The sequence below is a fragment of the Typopeltis vanoorti genome, chromosome 20, assembly GCF_054136105.1.
Source record: "Typopeltis vanoorti isolate ZY-2024b chromosome 20, IOZ_Tvanoo_1.0, whole genome shotgun sequence".
NCBI lineage: Eukaryota > Metazoa > Arthropoda > Arachnida > Uropygi > Thelyphonidae > Typopeltis > Typopeltis vanoorti.
The window spans coordinates 12,299,751-12,324,511 of record NC_143568.1 but is presented as its reverse complement, the minus strand read 5'-3'; the positions used below and the strand labels follow the sequence as shown (position 1 = coordinate 12,324,511).

Here is a 24,761-nt window from a genome sequence, read left to right as displayed (position 1 = left end):
GTATCTCATTTTCATCAATCCATTCCTGTATTTTTCCTTTGACTACTTTCTCCAAGACCTTGACAACAACTCCTGATATGCTGATCGGTCGGTAATTTGAAACAGTAGTCTTGGATCCTCCTTTATGCAGTGGAACTATTTTCCCCTCTTTCCACACCTTTGGGACTAAACCCGAGACTCAGATTAAACAACATGGTCAAGGACACTGATAATTCTTTAGACGCTTTATGTAAGACCTGCTGGTATACCATCCAATCCCACAGATGTATTCACATTAAGGTTCTGTAATAGATTATTCACCTCCACTTCATTCAATGCAATTCCCGTATAAACTAATGGTTCCTTCATTTTTTCAATGTCACCACCTGGATGATATACTCTTGCAAAGTGCTTGCTCAGTAATTCCACTATATCGACTGATTCAGTGACCTCCTTACCATCGTCATTCCTTAAAATCATTCTGCCGTGTACAGTTTTTTATTTGCTTGCAGCATATAGAAAAAAACTGTTTGGGATTCTCTTTAGCTTGCATAGCTAGTTTACTTTCATAATCTGCTTTTGCTTTTTTTTTTTTTTACCACACTCGTTACCCTTCTTGCTTGCGCTTTATGCCATTCGTATGCATGCAGGTCACCTTTCTCTTTAAATTCCCTCCACAGGTGTTTCTTTTTTTTTTTTGCAGTTCAAGCTTAATGGTGTTATTCATCCATTTAACCCCTACTTGTTTTACTATTCGGACCCTAGGTATACAATCAGCCATAACTTCCTGTAAATGCTCCTTGACTACTTCCCATGCTCTATTGACATCCAGCCCTTGCAGTTTTACATGCCATGGCACTGATCCAAGCAATCTCCTAAGCTTGTCATACTTGCCAGCACGGTAATTCCACATATACCCTGTCTTAATCGAAAATTTCACACCTTTAGCCACCTCCCAGGTCAAGACCTTATGATCACTCTCACCAATAGGTGGCAACATGGTCATATTCATTACAGTCAAATTCTCAGATGCTATTACCAGGTCAAGCACTCTCAAACCCATAGTATTTTCAATTACATGCTGTCTCAGATAGTTATCCCTTAATAATTGAATAAAATCCGGCTCCTTCCTCACATGTGTCCTCTCCTCCTTCCAATCAATGTTACCATAGTTGAAATTCCCCATAAGAATTACCCTCCTTCTACTCATTTCATCAATTTGTTTATGCATACTATCTTCACCATCTATTCCATCACCTGGTCTATAGCAGCACCCAACTATATATTTTGTTCTGCCAGTCTCAATCTCACACCAAATAGCCTCAAATGAGCTCTTTTCACTATCCTGCAATACAACTTCAATTCTCCTTGGCTGCAGTTCATCAGCTATCATCAATAACACTCCTCCCCCCATTTTATTCTCTCTGTCCCTCCTAAACACACTATAACCTACACATTCTATCTATGTCATTTTCCATCAGCCATGTTTCACTAATGCCAATAACCTGTGGCCAGGAAGAGCCAATCAAGGCCAAAAATTCTTCCTTCTTGTTCCTAACACTCCTGGCATTAGTATACATGAAATGCAGAGGTCCCTTTGTCCCACCCCTATCGTGATGCGTTATTCTAAATATCCCATTCCGATTTCTTGTCCTTAGTACTGGCTCGGGAACATTATATACATTCTTACACTCAACTGTCACACTGATGTCCGCATATCCACTTCCCCCCGCCCTCCTTGGTAGTTCTAGTTTCCCTGGTTCTGCACATCCATTTTCACTTCATTCAGCAACACCTTTCCCAGTCTCTGCACACCAAATCTATTCAAATGCAGGCCATCTTGTATAAATCTTTTCGCCCATCAAACTCATTCCACACTTCCATGAATTCCACACCACACCGTCTGCATAACCTGCGCATAAAGTCATTTACGATTATGGCCCTCCTAAACTCCTCTGTTGTACCGTGGTAACAGACTCACCATTCTAACACTGTCACTCTTTTCTTTTACTACCTTTAACAATACTTTAAAGTCCTCTCTCATAAAAAATTTATCCCCTTTCAATTCATTCGTACCCACCACAACTATCAATTCTTTCGCCCTCTGTTTTTGCTCTCTAATACTCTCACTTAAATCCTTAAATTTCGCACCCAGTAAGTACGATTTAGTTAAACTCCCATCTATCGCTCTTCTAAATAACGAGTCACCGTGAAACACTCTTTCCTTCATTTCAGAAACTCTCCCACTCTTAAGCTTATTTTTCCTTTCAAACACTTGTTTATTTCTGTTAGCCGAGGCACTCTGGAAAGAGTTTTGCAGGTGCTCCAACTCTCGCTAGGTTGCGCACTGTGTATCACTGCGCGCAACCTAGCAATCTCACTCCCTACAAATAATTCCTAATTTTTTTCATCATTTAAACCATTTTCTCTCTCTGTATAGTTGCTTTCACTCTCTCTCTTTGATCACTGCTCTCGTTGCCATCTTGTACAACATCGCAATTCCCAATTAAGCCACTATTTTCACTCACATTCTGGGTTTCTTCAACCATAACTATCTCACGACCTGACACATACTTCAATTCCTCACTTTGCTTACACTTTCTGCACATTCTCTCACCATTATCACTTTCCATCCAAACTCCAGCCTCCTTTGGGAATGCATACATCCCACACACACATCACATTGGACAAACTCCCTCACATTACAGTTTTTGAACAAATGCGTCGTATTTTTGGACGCCATTATCTTACTTTGCATTGCCACCATGTGCTATTCTATGAAACATATCATTAAAATACTAAGTTAAATAAAACGGAATTCACACCAAAATCACACAGACACAACAAGCTACCAAAAATAAACAATACTACGTTAAAATTTAAACCAATATTCCAATTTTCACTCAAAATTATACTTAGCTTTCAGGAGCTCTCTGAAAACACTACACACCATGTAGCCCTCTGTCCAATTCCTACTGGGTGGCTCAAACTGGAGGAAATGACATCTGTGTAGCAAATGTCAGTGACCAAGTGGCATATTTTTAAATATGGAAATATTCATGAATTATCGCTAATTTTCACACATCGAAATCTTTCAACAATTGGGAAAGAGAATACCGTTGTTTAAAATTGCCTGCAAGCTGATTACAACAATGGGCAGCGTATCCTCTGTTCTCAAAACTGAAAGAAATAACATCTGTGTTGCAAATGTTAGTGACCAATCAGCAAGTATAAAGAAAATTTTTTCACTAAAATTGAAGATCAAAGTAGTCTGTATCCAGTTCTCAAATATAGTAATACTGAATACTTTCTTCACAAGTTTGTATTGTAGGGTGAAAGTTTGAAACCGTAGTGCCATGATTTCTTAAAAGTAATAGGCATGCAGATTTAAATTTTAATATGAATAAGAGACAGATACAGATAGTGTTTCATCCACCTCCAGCCTACAAAGCGATCTTCAGGATGTACAAAAGGAGGGGAAAACTACCAGCACACAGCCGAAAAAGTCTGCATTCACTCGTAAGTACTTATAATATTATAAATGTTTGGTGATCAGAATGGGATATGTCAATGAAAATCAGCACATTAATTTAATGATGTTTAATCTCGTAGACAGGCTTATACGTTGGTTATGCATTACTAAATCACCAAAGGAATTGAACAACGTAGATACGAATATCAATTAAATTATACTTTAATAATTATTTCTGATATTTTGGCATGGTTTCACCACGCTCCCCACCCTTGGCCAATTTCTTTATGGAGACCTTTGAAGAAAAAGCCCTAGCCTCTGCCCCACAAAAACCAACCATATAGCTTTCCTATGTTGATGATGTGTTCGCTACTTGGCCACATGGCTCTGATACACTCTTCTCCTTCTTAACACACTTAAACAACCAATACCCCAGAATCAAGTTCACCCTGGAAAAAGAGGAAAACAACAGCCTCCCTTTCCTAGACACACTAGTCACCTGCCACAGCCTGATGGAACCTTGGTTTTCTCAGTTTATAGAAAACCCACCCATACAGGCAGGTACATTCACCAACAATCCCCCCCACACACACACAACAATATGGAGTTGTGAAAACACTATACAACAGGGCTAAACTAATCTGTTCTAATGACATGGCTCTAAACACTGAACTAAATCACATCCTCAACACTTTCTCAACCAATGGCTACCCCCCCCCCCCCCAAAAATCCAAAAAATATTAAAACCTACAAACCACAACCCCCTCTCCCCCTCCACAACAAGGATTACTCTAAATCCATCACCATTCCCTACATCCGAGGCACCTCGGAAAAAATTACCAAAATCTTAAAAAAACATGACCTGACCTCCTGTTACAGACCATACAGAAAATTGGCATCCCTTATCTGCTCTACTAAAGACCAACCACTTCCCCTAGACCTACTTGGTGTATAGTGTATACCAGGTCCCTTGCAACTGTAAACTGTCCTACTTTGGCCAGCGAATATCAGGATTTCTAAACACAAGGACTACATCTGTTTTCACAAGTACAGCCATTCTGGTCTTGCAGACCATGCTCTGGATACACACCACAAAATATGGTGGAAGAAAGCTACAGTAATACACCGTAGCAAATACAAATTCGAAAGACTATTTATAGAATCAGCCTCAGCCCTAAGAAACTCTCCAAACTTCAACAAATTTGGTTGTATGCAACTGTCCCAAATTTGGGAAGCTTACATCAGCAGACCTTCAGCCCAACGGCCAAGAACACCTACTTAGCCGACTAGAAGGCACCATCAGGACTTTTAGGAGAACAATAGCGTCATCACTTCATTCTCAGTTACTGTTTTGTAGTGCTTACGTGCATGTGCCTTTTTTGTAAGTTCATTTTGAAGATGGCAACGTGACGTTACCGAAATATCGGAAATATTTATTAAAGTATAACTTAATTTATATGCGTATCTACATTGTTCAGTTCCTTAAGTGATTTAGTAATGATGTTTATGTTTAATTGATGTTTAATTAATAATTAATGATCAATTATTAATTAATAATAAAAAATCAGCTAAATTAACAATTAATTATTAATTAATACATTACAAAATAACCAAGGTGTTCTGTGAAAATTTCAGGATTTGTGAAGTTTGGGAAACGGTGTAGATGATGAAGGTAGTTGTGGATGGTGGAGATGGAGAGTTGTAGAGTAGATACCCTCCCTCAATGAGTCTTTGGACTCCCTGGAGGTGTTACGTAATAATAAATAATAATAAATAAATAATAAATAATGCTGATGGACTACACTTAAATGAATTCAGAGTTAGCCATCTCAAGAAAACACTGTTCAGTGAAAGTGTGGAAGTGCAAAGTTAGGAAAACTAGAGTTATTAGAATGGCTACAGATGAGTGTGTGCACAGATGAGTGTGTACAACGAATGGGGTAGTCACAATACAAGATGCAATGGCAGTTGGGGGATTGCTAAGGGTGTAATAATTTATATATAGTTTAAATCATCAAACGCAATAGTTTATGATTAAAAGTATCAGGAATAAGAGAGAAGAATTTTTGGCATTGGTTGTTTCAACCTATGCCCAAAGCTATAGGCATTAGTGAAACTTGGCTGACAGATAATGTTGAAGTTACAGGGACAGAATGTGAGGGATATGGTATTTTCAAAGAGGAGAGGGAAAATAGGATGGAGAGAGATGCTGCTGATGATAGTAGGTAAACTGCAACCAATGAGAATAGATCAGGAAGATAGGGGTACGGATGGCAGTTCATTGGAGACAATCTGGTATGAGAAAAGTATTCGTCCAAATATCGAGCTGATTACTGCTATAGATAGCACAAGGGATGCAACAATGTGGAAGACATGCATGGGCAAATTAGCACAATGAGTGCAGGTTGAGAAATTATTATGGGGGAGAGGACTTAACTATGCAGACAGACTGCAAGGAGAAAAGATCACATTGCAGAAGGAAATGGAATTTATTCACCTACTAAGAGATAATTACTTGAAACACCATGTAACGGAAGGAACTTGTGGTATGAGTGTCTAGATTTGGTCATAAGGATCAGAAGGTTTGTTAATAACCAAAGTCCACACTTTCAATTGGGGGGAGAGCGAATATCTAGTCTTGACTTGGGGAGGGGGGGGGGGGATTGCCAAAAATGTGGAGTCTTCAGTTTGGAAGGAAGATATGTGACACTACAGAGCAGGTGATTATAACAAACTTAGGAAGCAGGAGAAGCAGTGCCATAGCATAATAACCAAAAAGGGAATGCTGTATTGCATGGGAAATGGTTATGGGATATTTGAAGGAAGCGATATCAAACTCTATACCAAAGTTCTGGAAGATAGATCAGGTAGGAGTTGCAAAAATAAAGAAAATATTGTGGAGAGTATATGTGGAAAGAGGGATAAATAGTTACAATGAATAAAGAAAGCTCCAAGACCAGTAACAATCAGTAACTCCAGAGTGTGGTAAACGTATGGAAATAGTTGATTAAAGACAGAATTATTTCCCTACATCATCATCATCATCAAATTCCTGATATGTACCCTCAAGGGGTGTACAGGATATAATAGTACTACATGAAAAATTTACATCATTACTGACTTCCTATCTACAATTTTCCTCCAAATCAGTCTGTTACTTGTCAAGACTCCAACATTATCAGATCTTATATTTCTATCTTCTAAGGCACTCTTTGTGTCGTATCAATCCACCTATATCTTGGTCTTCCTCTAGGTCGTTTTTCTGCCAACCTGGCAGAGAACACTTTTTTGCTAATCTTTCTTTGCCCATGTTTAAGTGACCATACCACCTGAGATTAGCTCTGCTAACGCATTCCTGGATGCTGACAATGCCAAGTTTTTTCCTAATATCCTCGTTTTTAATATGATATTGCCATTGATGCCATCTGTTCATGCCTCTAATCTTTCTCAGGACTCTCATATCTGCGGTCTCTAGTTTTTGGTCAAGTGTTTTACTTCTAACCCAGCTCTCAGATCCATAAGTTAAAACTGGTTTGAATCTGTATACAGCTAATTTAGTGTTCTGACTAATTTCTCTCTTATTCCATATGAATTTATTCAATTGACTTCCTACCATACCAGCTTGTTGATTCTGTTGTCTATTTCCATATTTAATTTACCATCTTCACTAAAAATCGTGCCTAAGTAGCTGAAATGTTTTACTTGTTCCACAGGTTCCCCATTCAAAACACAGTTGACATTTTCAATGATTCTACCTATTTTCATGGTCTGTCTTTTTATTGCTGACCTTCATATCATATCTATTATAACAGTTATTCAATTTAGTCAGGGAATCTTGCAAACTTGTAGCAGATTTATTTAGAAGTATAACATCATCTGCATAAAGCAAAGAGCTGACATTAACATCTCCAATTCTGATATCATATTTAATACCACTTTCCTTCATAATGTGATCGATATAGATAATGAATAACAGAGGGAATAATGTACATCCTTGTCTCACATCAGATTTAACATTAAACCACCTTCCTGTACTTTCCTCAATTCTAACTGCTGACTTGCAATTCAAATAAAGTCTAAGTATTGCTTGATATAATGCTCCATTAACACCATATAACTGTAGTGTATTGAATAGCTTCTCTCTTGGCACCTTGTCGTATACCTTTTCCATATCGACAAAACTTAAATACAGATCTTTGTTATATTCCCATGCTTTCTGAACTAATTGTCGTAAAGTGAAGATCTGCTCCTTACAGCCTCTATTTGACCTGAATCCAGCTTGTTCTTCACCAAACTTTTCTTTCACAATTCTTCTCAACTGTTTCTCAAGTATACTGGCATAAATCTTGCTCGGAACACTCAGTAGGGAAATACATCTGTAATTCTCACATTCAGTTTTATTTCCCTTTTTATATATGGGTACTATTAGAGCTCTACTCCAATCATCAGGAATTCGTCCCTCTGTCCAGGCCTTCTGAACTATGCAGTGCAGCCACTGTAAGACTTTTATACCACCATACTTCAGCATTTCTGGTCGAATATCATCTACTCCTGCCTGCCTTTCCACATTTCAAGCCTTTGATGGCTTTTTCTACTTCATGCATGGATAATATATATTCCTGACTGTATGCCTGTTGAGTGTTTTTTTTACTACTGTGCTATCACTGCTTGTTTCATTTAGCAATTTTTTGAAGTAATTACTTCATACTTCAAGGATATCTTTTTCTCTCGTTTTCATGTCACATTTATCATCTCTAAGTCAGCACTCTTTCCTCCATTTCTAAGCTTCTTCAACAACCTCCAGAATATCTTACCACCTTACTTGTTATTTCCCTACATGATATAGGAAATAACTTGAGGGGATATAATCAGCTATTTTCTGATTGATATAAAATAGTTAATCAAGACAATGTAGAGAGCCTGCATGATGATTTAAATAGGCTGACAATATGGGTTCCAGTTTAATGCAGAAAAGTGGAAAATTGCACTTACCAACTGGTGGAACTGTACTCTAGGAAACTGATGAAGCTAGGGATTTGAGATGTTGGTGGATAGGGAGTTGAAGTTCAGAAGGCATATTGAATAAGTTGGCAACAATTCATAGGATTACTTGATTACTCAGTCACATACTAAAAACAGAAGTAAGGAAGTTTCAATTCCTCTTGATAAAGCCTCGATATGACTACATTGGGATTACTGTGTTCAGGTCTAGTCACTGAGGTTTCTTGAAGATGAGGAAGTGGTGGAGAGAATCCAGAGGCGAGGAATCAAAGTGGTAAGTAGTCAGTGTGATGTTCCCTACAAAGATAGATTAAGTATTTGTGGGTTGCAAGTTGGTTCATAGGTGGAAAAGAAGGAATGTGAGAGAAAAATTTAAGTTATTAGGAACTGTTTTACAGGACTGAAGGAGGAAATTGTTCAGTACCTGACCACAGGGAGAGAACAAGGGTCATCCTTGGAAATTTAGTAAGAGTCTAAGTTTATACTGACTTACACTATGAAGTAATTACTTCGAAAAATTACTAAATGAAACAAGCAGTAAGAGAGTAAGGTTAGCAAGGGTGTAAGAGCTAGATTTTTCAGTTAGAGAGTGGCGAATGAGTGGAATGAGTTGCCAGGGTCTGTTATCAGCGCTTTTTCAGTCAGCACATCAAATAGGCACAACGGATATGTGGATAGCATGAGTCTTCAGACTTAATGAAGGTTCCTATGCAATAATAATAATAGTAATAATAACGGTAGTACCTGCTGGATTTCTGTACAGTAGATGGACCATGTTTCAGCATAAAGATGTGCACAAATTCACATGAAGAAGCCATAAGAGAGTGAATATCTAGTCTGCAACCAAGTCTGAAATAAGAAAAATCACACTGATTATGTTATTACTGACAATGATATCTTCATGCTAGTTCAGGACACATTGGTATACAGAGGATTTGAAATAAGTGATCACTTATATGTGGATACACAGTGGTATACTTAGATTTTGCGAAGGCTTTTGATTGATTATCACATAAGTTGATAGTCAAACTACAGCATATGGGGGGGGGGGGGAATATTAGACAAGTGCATTGGATGGGAGACTGGCTATCTGATAGATATCAGCAAGTTGCTAGATATCTATCAGATAGCCAGTCTCCCAGAAGAGAAAAGTTGCTAATAGTATGACTCAGAGGTCTGTTTTGGGGCCATTGCTGTTTATCCTGTATGTTAATGACATATTGGGAAAGATTTAAATGAGAATATTCGGTTATTTGCAGATGATGCAAAGAAAAACTATGAGTAGAGCAGCTGTTCGGACCTAACAAGAAGGTTTAGATAAATTGAATGAATGGGTATGGGAGTGGGGATGCGTTCATGTGAAATGCAAGTTTTAAAATTTGGAAAACTAAGATAGGATGGAGAATTTACTATTTGTGGGGATATATTGTTGGAGGTGGAAGAAATAGATCTTGGGGCATAAGGATCTAAAATTTAGAAGACACATTGCGAAAACTGTGAGGAGAAGACAACAAATTCTAGCAATAATGTGGAGATCACTGACTTCTCGAAGAAAGGAGATTCTGGTTCCATTGTATAGAGCTCTTGATTAGGCACATATGGACAACTGTACAGATCTGATCACCTGGTTTTTCAAAAGGATGAAGAGATATTGGAAAGGGTCCAGAGGCAATAGACTAAGGTAGTTCCTGGTCTCTGGCATGTGCAATTTGCAGAGTCTAGTGGATACGAAGAAGAGGCGGGGGGAGGTGATATGATAATATGATAGAGATGTATAAGTTGGTAAGGGATTATTATAAGATTACACGTTGAAGAGGTTTTTCGTAAAATTGTGGGAGACGGAACAAGAGTGAGTTCATCCCTGGAAGCCGTATGAGGAGGGGTGTGAGCAAGGAATTGAGAAGCAGGTTTTATGCATGGAAATGCTGTGAATGATTGAAATGCATTGCCTAAGAGTGTGGTGTCTGAAGAGAAATGTATTTGAGGCATGCTATGATGAGATATGTGTATGACAAAGGGTCCTCCAGAGAGTTTGACTCCATTGGGATCTTGGGATGATGATGATAATAATAACCCAAGGGCTTAGTTAGACATAAAATAGTATCAAAGACTGGAGAAGACCACAGGTATGAAAGTTTAGAGGCATGAGTGAATGGCATTAGTAGGTATGATCACCTAAACAGAATAGAAAAGAAAAAGCAAAACAGGTGTTCGATGACAAGAAAAAAATTCAGAGGAAGACCAAAATGGACTGATGCAATAAGAAGTGCCTTAGAAGACCAAAATATAAGATGTGACAATATTGAAGTTCTGACATATGATAATGGATTCATCTGGAAGAAAATCTGACAGGAAATCAGTATCGTTCTATTGTAGTGCTATCACAGCATCCTCTACAGCCCTCGAGGATACGTACTTGCAATTTGATGATGATAACAGTTCTCCCCCACCAATGACACTGCTAAATTGCACTAATCAAAATAAACAATACATTATAAATTTTACTAGGAACCATACAAACAAAAAACTATGATTAACTGTTACTTTAGAATTCTAGCAATTCATTCTGTGGAGTTCACTTCACTGGAGATATGAAAGCTTTAATTATAATACTGATAACATCATTTTTAACACGTTAGCTGCTGTTGGCATAACGTATAAACCTGCCACCTGTGCTAATGGGTTATTAGTATTTTCTTTTCAAAAATAAAGCAATCCCTCAATTAATGTGCCTAATGCATTCTTTAAAACAGGCGTATTAATCAAAAATGCACTAATCAAATATAATAACCTATGGGAAAAAGATAATTCATTCCTCAAATTCCTTTTTTGACTCTTAATTTTTTTTTATAAAAGAATTAGGGTATTCTCAGGGCCTAGTTAAAGGAAAACCATGAAGTTGAAAGACAATAAAACATATTCTGAATATAAATTTATTATTCTACTTCTTAACAAAGAATTAAGCTAACGTAATTTGGCGGGCATTGTTTCTTTCTATTTTTTCTTCGTACAACTGATGGTATGGCCCAAATGCCTCTTCTACTCTTCTGCAAATTTTACTGCTCTCTCTTCATCAGGGTCAGCCTCTAAGTGCTGCTGCTTAAAAACTTCAATTGTACGAAAAATATTTTCAAATTGTTTCTGTGAAATTTTTTTTGGCTGTCAATGGTTAAATTTTCTTCATATTCTTCAGGATCTTCCTGTTGCACATTTAGCAGGTCGGAATCATTAAACCTCAGAATGAGATTTAATTAACTCTTGGACATTATCATTGTCAATCTTATCAAAACCCAGTTCACACCTGATACTGGCAATTTCCTCAACAACATTATCCATTTCCAAATGGCTCACATGTGGCTAGCAGTAATTTCATTCAACTTTCAACTTTATAACCAGGCTGATTTCTCTGATTTTGCAAGAAAAGTCTTGGAAAGCATTCACTTCCAAAAAAGGCTAGTTTCATCAACATTAAATACTTGTTGGTAAACAACAGACCCCCCCCCCCCTTTCTTCCACAATTCTCTTCAAAATCTCTGGATGATTTGTGCCCATTCCTTATCTGCATTTGCAGCTTCGCCAGTGATCCGAACATTACGTAGGCTATTTCTCTTTTTGAAACACTTAAAACCACCCAGCACTAGCATGGAATTCTTCTTCTTGTTCCATCATTCATAGCCCTTTCTCTCAAGGTTGAAAAGAGACAATGCTTTTGATTTAATAAGGTCAGTGCTTAGCAGGATCTGTTTTTGGTTACAATCCTCAATCCATGTAGAAAGACATCTCTCCAATTCAATCAGTATAATACTTTGATTTTGAGTGGCATGTATGCATGATGAACTTGAAGCAGTCTTTCCTTTCTCTTTATATTCAGCAGCTTTGCTTAAAATTGCTCTTATAGTTGATTCACTCATTTTGTGTGCTTGTTCTACCTTTGCTCTGGCCTCACTTTGTTCATTTTTCTTTATTATTTCAAATTTTTCTTCTAATGAGGTTACTTTTCAAATATTTTTCACACTTCCACTTTTTTGCTCAATATTTTTTTTTACTCATGATTAAAAGCTGGGAAAATACTTTAAAATAAAAAAGTAAGGAAAACAATTGCAAAGGAGGCATAAGTAATTATCAGCAAAATGCTATGTAATCAGCAGATGACATAAATTTTGGCGGTAAATTTGGAACATAGTGTACATGGAAATAGTGTAGTATGCCATTAAAAAATAACTGTAAAATGTTTGAAATCGGTAAATAAATTATTTCATCCTGGCGAGAGATTTTCTAAAATAGTTAGCCATAAAAAAAAAAAAATGTATAGATAGAAAATTTAAATTCTGTAACATTATTTTTAAGATGTATATAGGTGCACTAATCAAATTTTAGAGGCACATTAATTACATTTGGGTATAGAAAAAAATGATACACTAATTGAAAATGCACTAATTGGAGGTGCATTAATTGAGAGATTGCTGTAATTAACTGCTGTTATTACATTTTTCATTTTGTCACTATAACTAAGAACTTTTATTTAAAAATAAGTTTTTGGAGCTTGAGTGTTATATTATTGGTTGAGAGTTCCTGTTCCTGTACAGAAAGGGATTTGCCAGCTTGTTAGAAATGAGTGGCAACGATGTTGCACTAACATTACCATAAGCTGGTTATCAACTTGCTGATGAACATATTCTTAGTATTATATACCTGAGTTTTTTTTTGTTTCTTCCCCCCCCCCCCTCACTTTGTCAGTGTAGCTACAAAGGTTTTTAGTAAAGGGACAAGTATCCCATATATCGACTTCATGAAAAAAAAAAAAAATTTACACCTATAAAAAAAAAAGTGAGTTATGATAACTTCATGTTAATGTTAGTGCAACTTTGGTGCCACTCACTTCTGATAAGCTTCCTTTCCCACACAGGTCTAAAAATTTGAACCAGTAACATAAACATGTAAGCTCCAAACATGTTAGTACAATTCCGATGTTGCAATCTTGAATTTATTTTACAAATCTGTTGTATTACTTATCTCATTATTTACTAGTAAAAAATAATTAGTTCAATTTTAATATAGTTGCTCTGTATGCCCAGCTTCCCATTCCCACATCTGAAATATCTGGCTATGAATTATCTTACAGCCCATGTAAAGGTTCAGTATGACAAATATGAATTTTTTTTGCATAGACAGTCAAGTCAATGTGTTAATATTCATCTTTTCAATTATTTTTTTTGCTTGGTTACTTACTTAGTCAATCTTATCCCACTTGATGGTGTAGAGAAATGCAAAAAGTGCACTATTTGTTTTGCTCTTTAGTTAGTACTTCGGTATTGTTCCAACCTACTTCTCTCTTTTGCTGGGTTTGGTATGCTCCTTTTCCATGCCTGCATAGCTATTCCTTTCCTCTCCCCTCCCATGATCTTCCATGACAGGCTTTTTTATTTTTTTCTCATTCTCCAATCAACATGTCTAAACTATCTGAGTTTGTTTCCTGGAAAACTGCTTTAAGCAGTTTTAGTACTAAAAAAAATTGCCAGTCTGGTTGGCCGAGTCAGCGTATCTGCTCTCCAGCCAAGATTGCGGGTTCGAATGTCACCGTGAGCATGGATGTCTGTGATTGTCTGTGAAAATACTAGTGGTGATGATGGGCAGTAGATACCGTTAGTGTAGATGATGATGGTAATTGCAGTTCGATGTAGTTGGTGGATCGAATGGTGGAGACAGAGAGTCTTTGGGCTCCCTGGAGGTGTTACGTAACAATAATAATTCATACTGTTTTTTTTTTTTTTTTTGTCACTTTTGGTTTTGACTTCTATCTTCCTAAGAAATCACATTTCAGAGGCTTGCAGCTGGCTGGACTCTAGTCATTAATGGCCATGACTGACAGCAATAGGCTAGCACTGAAATATAAACAAGCTGGTAAACTGATAATTTTTTTTCCCTACCTATTTCCTTTTTTTGTTAAAAAAAATTCCCATTTGGCATGTTGGTACAATATTCTTGCTGATATATGATTCTGTACAATAAAAGTAGGATAAGAGAGCATTCCTCTTTCATCTCTGTTATTGTCATAAATTTCTCTGATTTGCTATTGTCAGTTCTTATATAGTTTTGAATCCCCTGGATAAACTTTCTTCCATCTTTCTTCCATGTAAGACTCTTTGTTCATTCATGGCACTCTAGTGAGAATTTTTTCAAGATCTAAAAAGAGTAAGTGAACTTCTTTTCTATATTCTGATATTTTCTTACTTATTTGTCCAAGAGTGAAAATTTGGTCCCAGGTACTGTTATTTTGCTAGAAGACACTTTCTTCCAATTGCTATTCAATTCTTATCCTTAGTTTAACTTCAAGTATCTGGGCAACATATAACTAATAAAAGTTTGCATGTGAAGCAACTTCATGACTAGATTACTTGCGGATTATGGCAGGTGACTTCCTATCAACATCTTAATCAACCTTACCCATGTATTCTAACATTTCAGTAGCTCATCTCCTGGCAATTTTCCCGTTTTCATTTCATGTGCATTCCTCTTCTTTAATTATATGTCTCCAGAGCACTTTGGTCTATGTTGTTTTACAATATCACCTTTTCCTCTGTTACTGAACTTTTTTCTATACTGCACAAAGCAGGAACAGCACTCAATATTACAACAGTTTCACTATAATTTCTATTGCAATTAACATGCACTGTGAATGTCATTAAACATGTTTTTTTAATGTATGCCAGCTACTGAATCTTTTCCAATACAATGCAAACATGAATTACAGTTAACCCTAACTATATAATTATAGCATCAAACTTCTTTTTTTTTATCTTCCTTTGAGGTGCAACAATTAATTCACTTATTTCAGGGAGTTAAAAAAAAGTTTGATTAACAGTTTCTGTTAATCCTACATGAAAAAAAAAAAAAAGCTCAATTGGCAACAGTTTTGTTTCCTTTGCTATTTTAACAAAAAATGGTTAAAATAGCAAAACTGAGCATGTTTTGTGCTCTATCACAAAAATATGTGAAATGTTTTTCACATGTTTTTTAAAAAAATTTAAAAGTCTATGAGGAACTGCATACTGATTAATAAGCAGATGCAAATAGCCAAGTAATTTTCTAACAGTTTTTTTTTCCTTTCTATTTATTTTTTTTATGTGACATCCACTCAAAAAAGGTACATAAACCTATGGCACATTAGTAGTAAGGTGGGCTAACAATTTCTATCTATAAATTTTTTTGTACATTTTCATTTTTTATATATATAATCAGTACACTCTGCTCTAAAGACCAAGCATGGAACTTCTTCCTGCTAACTCAGGCCTCCATCATCCTAAGTAGGAGATGAAATTCCTGTCCTGTCCTAAGATCATCAAAAACATCCAGGCCAATGGTGGGATTCAATCTTGCGGCCTGTTGGTTGGAGAACGGAAAATTAACAACTTGGCTGGCCAGTTATATATGTCTTTTTCATCTTCTTCCTTTCCAGTAATAGGCCTAGTAACCTGTTATGGTCTCTTCATATCTTTTCAAAGGCTATCCTCTATTATTCCTTCTCCCTTGGGGGTCAATATCTCTGCATCTCTCTCTCTCTCTGGGGAGTCTTCCTTCACTCATTCTTTCTGTATGTTATCTCCATCTCTCTCTCTATAAAAGTTAATGTAGTCTAATGCAGGTATCACCACAAAATCCTTTAATATATTGCTATTTCTTTTGAAGTCAAGTCTATTGTATCCAGCATGAATCTCATTTCAGAGCTGATTAGTCTTTTTCTATCTGCCTAAGTTATGGTCCAATCTTCTGAACCATATGTTAGGACAGGTCATGCTATTGAGTTATGGATTCTTATTCTCATTTTCTTGCTTATTAAATTTGGATTGAATATTTGATTAATAGTTTTTGTTATTCCTATATAATTGGTTATTTTATGTTGCATGTCTTTCCCTCTTTCATAAGATAAGTGATAGCCTAGATATATGAATGCATTAACCTGTTCTATGAGGGTGATCTGAAAAGTTCTCAGCCTCAACCATAGATGGCAATACTATCGGCAAGACTTTTTTTTTTCTAAGTTGGTACATCTGTCATAAGCACCCATGTGAAATTGCAAGTCAATCTATCAAATAGTTTGTTTTTACAGATGTCTAAAGCAAAAGTGTTGTCTGTATCCCTTGAAATGGATAAAATTGAGTATTGTGCGGTTATAAAATTCTTTGTAAAAGAAGGTTTATCACAAAAAGAGATTCATTCGAAGTTCATAAAAGTGATGATGATCCATGTGAGGACGTCCAAAAAGTGTAACAACACCCGAAATTATTGATCACATGCACAATATGGTATTGGATGACCGACGAGTCCAAGTGCGTGAAATTGCTGAGACTATAGGCATTTCAAAAGAACATGTAGGATACATTTTGCATGAAGAATTGCATATGAAAAAGCTTTGCGCAAGATGGGTGTTGGCTTGCTCACAGCAGATCAAAAACATAAACACATAAATTTTAAAAACAAAGTAATTTCAAGTTAATTTCTTAATATCATAAACATAACTAGATGTAACTGGTCAATTAAAAGTCAAGGCTAGATAAGTGGGTAAGACCTCCACATAGCCTGTAAGGAATACAGAGAATTGATCTGGTTGGGGATTGGACATTCTGATGAAGACAGAATGTGCAATCCTCAAATTCACACAGTGAATTTGAGGATTAGGTATTCACCATAATAACAAATATTAAATTAAGAAATGGATTTCTTAATTTAATATTGGAACTATGAATTTGGGACTTAGCTGACAGAACTGTATCTGTAGTGGCTTTAACTCAAAACAAAAATCAGTAGGGATAGGGCTCCTACTGTTTTTGTAAGGAAACCAGAATGAAACATCAGAAGTAAGCTACTGGCACAAACTCAAACTCAGCATCAGCAGAAATCAGATAGTAAAGCAAAGAAGAGAGAACTAGCAAAAAAAAAAAAAACTTAGAAAAGTACCGTGTCAGTGTGGTACTTCTCTAATTGTCTAATCTGATATGATATTACACAAGGGTGCATGTTCCTCCAATGTTACTCATCAATTTATGTGATTATATTAGGAAAAAAGATAGCATTAAAATATAATATCTAAATCAGAAATATATTTAAACTTAGCTCTTTACTACTATAACAAGTCAGTTAAGCAAACCACAGCAATAAAAAGACTGCATGCTCAAGGATAATCTAAAGTAAAATACTTATCAGATTATTATTATTATTATATGGGCAACTCCATGGAGTCCAAAGACTCACTGTGGGAAACCCAATCTATCCACACAAACTATCATAACTCTTCTTGAACCCATTAACAGAAAAAGCACTCACAATTGACTCTGGCAACCCATTCCACTCATTCACAACTCTCTAAGCAAAAAATCTAATCCTCATACCCCTACTAACCACACATTTATTCGACTTCTCCTTGCTCTGGTCGCTCTAGCCAAGTGCTGAAACATTTCCCTTGCATCTATCCTATAAAACCCTTTAAGCAACTTAAATGTTTCAATCATAACCTATCACTCAACTTCTGCAATCCACACACCTTCAATCTATCTTCTCAGGGAACATTCCACAGGCCACTGACTATCTTGTTCGCTTGACTATGAATCCTCTCTGCTGCTTCTTCATCTACAAGAAACCAAAGAGACCAGACTTGAGCACAGTAATCCGGATGTGGGTGTATCAAGGCCTTATAAAGAGGAATGACAACTTCCTTATCCTTACTTGTTAATGTGTTCTTCAATAGCCAAGTAATGTTATGGGTTACCTTAGCAAATTTAGAAATATGTCCTCTAAACTTTAACTGTCTACCACAACCCCTAAATCTCTAGCTTCATCTATTTCCTGGAGTACAGTGTTATCAATGTGATACACAGCTTGTAATCTATTTATCGCAAAATGCATAACTTTACATTTCTCGACATTAAACTGACACCCATTAACTTTTGCCCATACTGACAGCCTATTTAAATTATCCTGCAAGCTCTCCACATGATTAACTATTGATTAACTATTACTCTACCTAATTTTGTATCATCAGCAAACAACTGAATATTTCCTTTCAGGTTATTTCATATATCATTTATGTATAAATTAAACAGCAATAATCCTAGCACTTAACTTGCAGCACACCACTACTTATCTGTTTTCCATCTCACTTTTGCCCCTCCATATACAAATTTTTGATATCTGTTCAGCAGCTACCCTCCTATCCACTTAACCAGTATCATATCCATTCCTATTTTTTCTAATTTGTGTAACAGAGTTCCATGCAGTATTCTGTCAAATACCTTTGCAAAATCCAGCAAAATCATCATGTAACCATTTCCTTTATCCAAATCATGTTACTCTATTATAAAAAGTTAGTAAATTACTAAGGCATGACCAACCCTTCACAAAGCCACGTTGAGCATCACACAGTATCATATTTTTATTACCCATTCTTGAATTCTCTTTTTGCCCAATTTTTCTAGTACTTTTACCATCACGCCTGAGATACTGATTGGTCTGTAATTTGCTACTGTGGTCTTAGAACCTCACTTATGCAAAGGAATTATTTTGCTCTCTTTCCTCTCCCTTGGAACTCTACCAGAGCTGAGACTTAAATTAAAGAGCCTGGTCAAAGGCATTGCCAGTTCCCTTGCACATTCTCGCAAAATCCTAACTAATATCCAATCTAATCCCACAGTTGTATTTACATTCAGATTCTGCAATATCCTAAGAACTGCCAATTAATCCATCTCTGTTCCCACATTAGTGTGTCACAGATGTTAAAGCAGTAACCTCACTAGGATGATATAACCGTGCAAGGTGGTCACTCAGTAACTCAACTGTTTTATCCGCTTCTGTCTCCTTGTGACCATCATCATCACTTGTTAAGGTTAATCTTCCATGGTCAATCTTCCTCTTGCTACATAATGAAAGAACTCTTTCGAATTTCATTTGTCATTTGGCCTGCTTGGCTAGATTCTTCTCATAATCTGATTTTGCCTTCCTTGCCATGCCGGTAACTGTTCTTGCCTGAGCCTTGTGCTGTTCATGAGTTTGCTGTCACCTTTCTCTTTATATACCCTCCACAGCATTTTCGTCTTCAACAGTCCATGCTTAATGATATTTCTCATCCAACTCCTACCCAATTAACTCTTCGTACCCTAGGTATACAAGTGAATACTGCTTTCTCTAGATCAGGGTTTCCCAAACTGTGTTTCGTGGAAGGTGAATAAGTGTTCTGCGAGAAGTTCTCCTCATTTTAGTTTTCTAAGCATTTTTCATGAATAAATATTTTATAGTGAAAATATTCTGAGGAGAATAATATTCGTAAATATGTCGAAAAGCTCAGACCTAGAACGCCTAATAACATCTGTGTAGCAAATGTTAGTGACCAAGCCATGTATTTTTAAAGGTGGAAGTATTCATGAATTATCGTTAATTTTCACACATCAAAACCTTTCAACAGTTGGGAAAGGGAATACCGCTGTTATGACTGGTCATAAAAATTGCCTGCAAGAGGATTATAACAATGGGTGGCATATCCTCTGTTCTCAAAACCGAAGGAAATGACATCTGTGTAGCAAATGTTAGTGACCAAGCGTCATATTTTTAAACAAGAAAATATTCATGAATTATTGTTAATTTTCACACATCAAAATCTTTCAACAATTGGGAAAGGGAATACCGCTGTTTATGACGTCTCATAAAAATTGCCTGTAAGTCGATTACAACAATGGGCGGGGTATCCTCTGTTTTCAAAACTGAAAGAAATAACATCTGTGTTGCAAATGTTAGTGGCCAATCAGCAAGGAAGTATAAAGAAAATTTTTCCACTAAAATTGAAGATCAAAGTAGTTTGTATCCGATTCTCAAATATAGTAATACTGAATACTTTCTTCACAAGTTCATATTGTAGGGTGAAAGTTTCGAAACTGTAGTGCCATGATTTTTTAAAAGTAATAGGCCTGCAGATTTAAATTTTAATATGAATAAGAGACAAGGGACTTTGTTTAATTTTGGAATTAACCCCTTAACGTACCAATTAAAAATCAGAAAGCGTTCGTTTTTCTGCCAATTTTATGGGAGAGTTTTGGACAAGGGCAATTTGCTGGATCAAACGAAATAACCGCAAACGAAATAGCCGATACACGCCATTGGCAACTTTTCTCGGCTGAAAGGAAATAGGCACAAGATTGTCTAGCATCTATATTCGGTTGTATTTATATGTGAAACCAAAATTCAAAATCAATTTTGGTGCAATAAACAAAAGACGTCTCACAGATGTCTTTGTATGTTAAGGGGTTAAGAAATCTCTTATTGAAGGTGTCTGTGATGCAATAGATAGTGAGTCATCCACCACTAGCCTACAAAGCGATCTCCAGGATGTACAAAGAAGGGGGAAACTACCAGCACAAAGGAGAAAAAGTCTGCATTCACACGTAAGTGCTTATAATATTATAAATTTTTGGTGATCAGAATGGGATATGTCAATGAAAATCAGCACAAATTAATATGATGTTTATGTTTAATTAATTATTAATTAATAATAAAAAATCAGCAAAATTAACAATTAATTATTGATTAATACATTACTAAATAACCAAGGCGTTCCATGAAAATTTCAGGATTTGTGAAGTGTTCCGTCGTCGGAAAAGTTTGGGAAATGCTGCTCTAGATGACCCTTAACTATATCCCTTACCCAGCAGTGTTTTATGCCTTGATACAGATTTTAGATTATTCCTAAGCATGACATGATCACCTGTAGTTTCACATATACCCCCCCCCCTTCTTGATAGAATATACCTCATGTTTTACAATTTCCCAAGTTAAGACTGCATGGTCACTTTTGCCAATTGGAGGCAAAGTGATCACCTTGGTTATGGATAGCTCTTCTGATTCTATGACCAGGTCTAATACTCTACCACCTCTAGTTCCTCCATCACATGCTGCCTTAAGTAATTATCTCTCAGCAGATGTATACATTCTATTTCCTTCCTGCCATGTCATCTTTCTTCCTTCTAGTCTATACTTATTTATTTAGGTATGATTTTTAGTGAAGATAGATTCCAGAAAGGAGTCTCATACCTGATCCATTGATGTTGAGAGGGAACGTGGCTGTAAATGATGCAGCATTAAAGTCCATCTGCTTTGTTCAATCAGGCAGTTATAGTTTGTCTTTTTATCAAGCATCCATCCAGAGTATGTTGATAAATCCTCCTAATACATGAAACAGTATAGTAGTATTATCATACTGTTTCACCTTATATGATTAAATTATCAGGTTGGAAACAAGCAGATGCTTCCAGCATCTGCTTGTTTGGAATATTATCTGGAAGCAGATGATATGCTTCCAGAAGTGAAAGCAATGAAAATCAAGGTTATTTTCAATAACATACCAATACCAAACTAAAATCGAAACAATAAAAGTCGAGAGAGAGAGAGAGAGAGAGAGAAAGTATTTGAAATGCTGTTTCAACTAGTGCCTTAAGGGCTGTAAAACTTGTTTTATTATTATTATTTGACACCTCCAGGGAGTCCAAGGACTCATCGAGGGAGGGCAACTGCTCTACAACTCCATCTCCACCATTCAATCACCAACTGACCGCAACTACACCAATGCCATCTACTGCCGACCACCACTGGTATTTCCACAGACAATCACAAACATCCATGCCCATGGCAGGATTCGAACCCACAGCCTTTTGGCTGGATTGCAGATATGCTATTCACTCGGCCAACTAGGTTGGCATTTTCTTAGTGAAATTGCTGCATTAAGTGCAAATAAGATGCAAACCAGATTTTTTGTTTGTTTTATGCCAATTTTTTAGATAATAATCATCCATGATATCTGAATAAATGCAGAATTTATAATTTTTAATTCCATCAGTAACTTATTTTCAAACAAAAATAAAACTTTATGACAATGTAAAATAACCTCACTTACCAATTTTTGGTGTAATTAGAGCTTGAAAAAGTGAAGATCTGTCAGGTTGAAATGTATGTTTATATACACAGTCTCTATTTAATTCATTTCGTACTACATCTTCCCAGTGAAAAACATCCTCAATAAGCATGTTCCACTGACATTGAGTTCGACGATACATATGTAGGGCACGAATCATCTAAAATGGGAAGAGAAAAGTAATTAGCATTCCAGAGAAAACAATGTCTAACCAGTCTCTTGACTACAACATTTAAGAGTCATTTTTTCAAAGAGCAAGTATATCATGAAAATAGTTATTTATTGATTTTGATAAAGAATTTATAATCTTAAAGTTCTGAAATCTGTATATAATTTTGTGGGAAAAGAATTCCTACATACAAGAATGAAATAAATAAATAACAATAGTGCACACATTAAGTCATCTGAAGCCATAATGGCAATTTGATTTATTTACTTCTTTTTGGTTAATGATAATTACCACATTCCACTAAGAAACTGATTAATCTGATAACAAAGCAATTTTAAATACAATACTTATAATTTTTATTTTCCATCAGAATTAATTTGCAACATTTCCATTACTATTTATTATTACAAGGGACAAAGTGGTGCTAGCGTGCAAAGATATAGGTAACGGGTGATTTTCTAACGAACTGTCAAAAAGAGATAAGTATTAGTAGTAAGGAAGGATATTATTATGTTTATTTCATTATCAATACTGACTTTTAAGCTTTTGCACTATTGAAACTGATGAAATTTTTTTTGTATGATTATGTTGTCTTTTATTGTCTCAGTATTGTATCGATTATGCTCAACATGGCAGCCACCAGTTCAAGCAAGTCATCCATCCTACCACCGTGTATGTTATTCATAGCATAGTTGATTTTGTACCTTACTATGCATGCGGTACGTATGCATCCCATTGTTTAAAAATGTAGCAGGTGTGCGAGAAGTGAATGTGTGCATCAAATGTAGGCAGTGGGAGGTACTGGGAGACATAAGCATCTCGATCTTGAGATTTAGGAGCTGTGGAGATAGTACTTTAGAAATGGGTGAAATTCAATTTGTGAATACCAGTAGTGTGTTGGAGGGCGGAGAGAACTTTAACCTTACCTATGGATTTAACCTTGAGCAGTGTAGGAGAGGAAGACCTCTCACACTAGCCAACTTCAGAAGTTGGCTAGTGTGAGAGGAAGGTGAGTGAATTAGAGAGAGAGAGAGGGGGGGGGAGAAATGGGAAGAAAGTTGAGAGTGTGTGTGTGGAAGTAAGGGAGAGAGAGAGAGAGAGAGAGAGAGAGAGAGAGATCGTGTATAGACAATATTTATGTGTTAAAACAAATTATTGATAAAAGACAAGAATATAATTTAGAGATTCATATGGCCTTTATAGATTATGAGAAAGCTTTTGATAAAATACACAGAGAAAAACTATGGAATATAATGAAAAAAAAGGATATCCATTACATTTGGTACACGCTATACAAAGTGAGAATCCAAAACCTTTCGATAGATCATATAAAGATACAAAAATACAGTTACTGTTAGTTAATAAATTAACAGAAGAGAATGAAATAAATTAGGGTGGCAGACAAGGATGTAGCTTATCTCCAACTGTATATATATATATCAGATTATTAAAATATGGAAAACAATAAAAAAAAAAAGATATTCAGTTAACCAGAAAACTGTTATCAATACAATATATTACAAGACACCATCAAAAATCAGTTTATGAATTAAACAAAAATAAGCCAACAATACAATTTAAAAAATTCAAAAAAAAAAAAAAAATTCATGGATCAAAAATAGTTATAGAAAATAAAATAACAGAACAGGCGATCATTTATTTAAGATGCATAATAGCATATCTAAAAGATAAAGATATAGATGAAAAAATAAAGAAATTTCAGAAAATCTGTGGAACAATTAAAAGGATACTGAATAAAAAAAAACAAGATGAGAAACTCAACTAAAACTTTACAAAGTAATGGCCACTCCCACTCTATTATATGGTTCAGAAACATGGACTGTTAAAAAGAAAGATGAAAGTAAAATATAAGATGCAGAGTATGAGATTTTTAAGAGCAATTAAAGGATGTACAAAATTAGACCATATAAGAAATGAAGACATCAGAAAAAATCTAGATATTTATGATGTAAATGAAAAGATTTGTATAAGAGGGATGGCCTACACCTGAATGCATTTGGTTTCAGGAGTCTAGAAAAACTAATAACTGGTATGAGACCTAACAAAGAGAGTCAGGGAAACTAAATTATAAAGGGAGGAATGGTGTGAATGTGATTGTAAGTGGGACAATATCATATAACTGTGTTAATGACATGAATGGGCTTTGTTATGGTAATGTTGATGAGGAGAGA

The 24,761-nt window shown here is 35.9% G+C and overlaps 1 protein-coding gene across 1 annotated transcript in view; it reads right to left on the bottom strand.

The window, feature by feature from the left end:
• The window catches only part of LOC150095239 (G protein-coupled receptor-associated protein LMBRD2), a 218,087-nt gene that overhangs the window by 109,159 nt on the left and 84,167 nt on the right, over positions 1-24,761 (bottom strand). Inside the window, exon 9 of the mRNA XM_090410332.1 lies at positions 22,383-22,560. Coding sequence (XP_090266458.1) covers positions 22,383-22,560 — 178 coding nt within the window. The remainder of the gene's footprint in view (positions 1-22,382; positions 22,561-24,761) is intronic.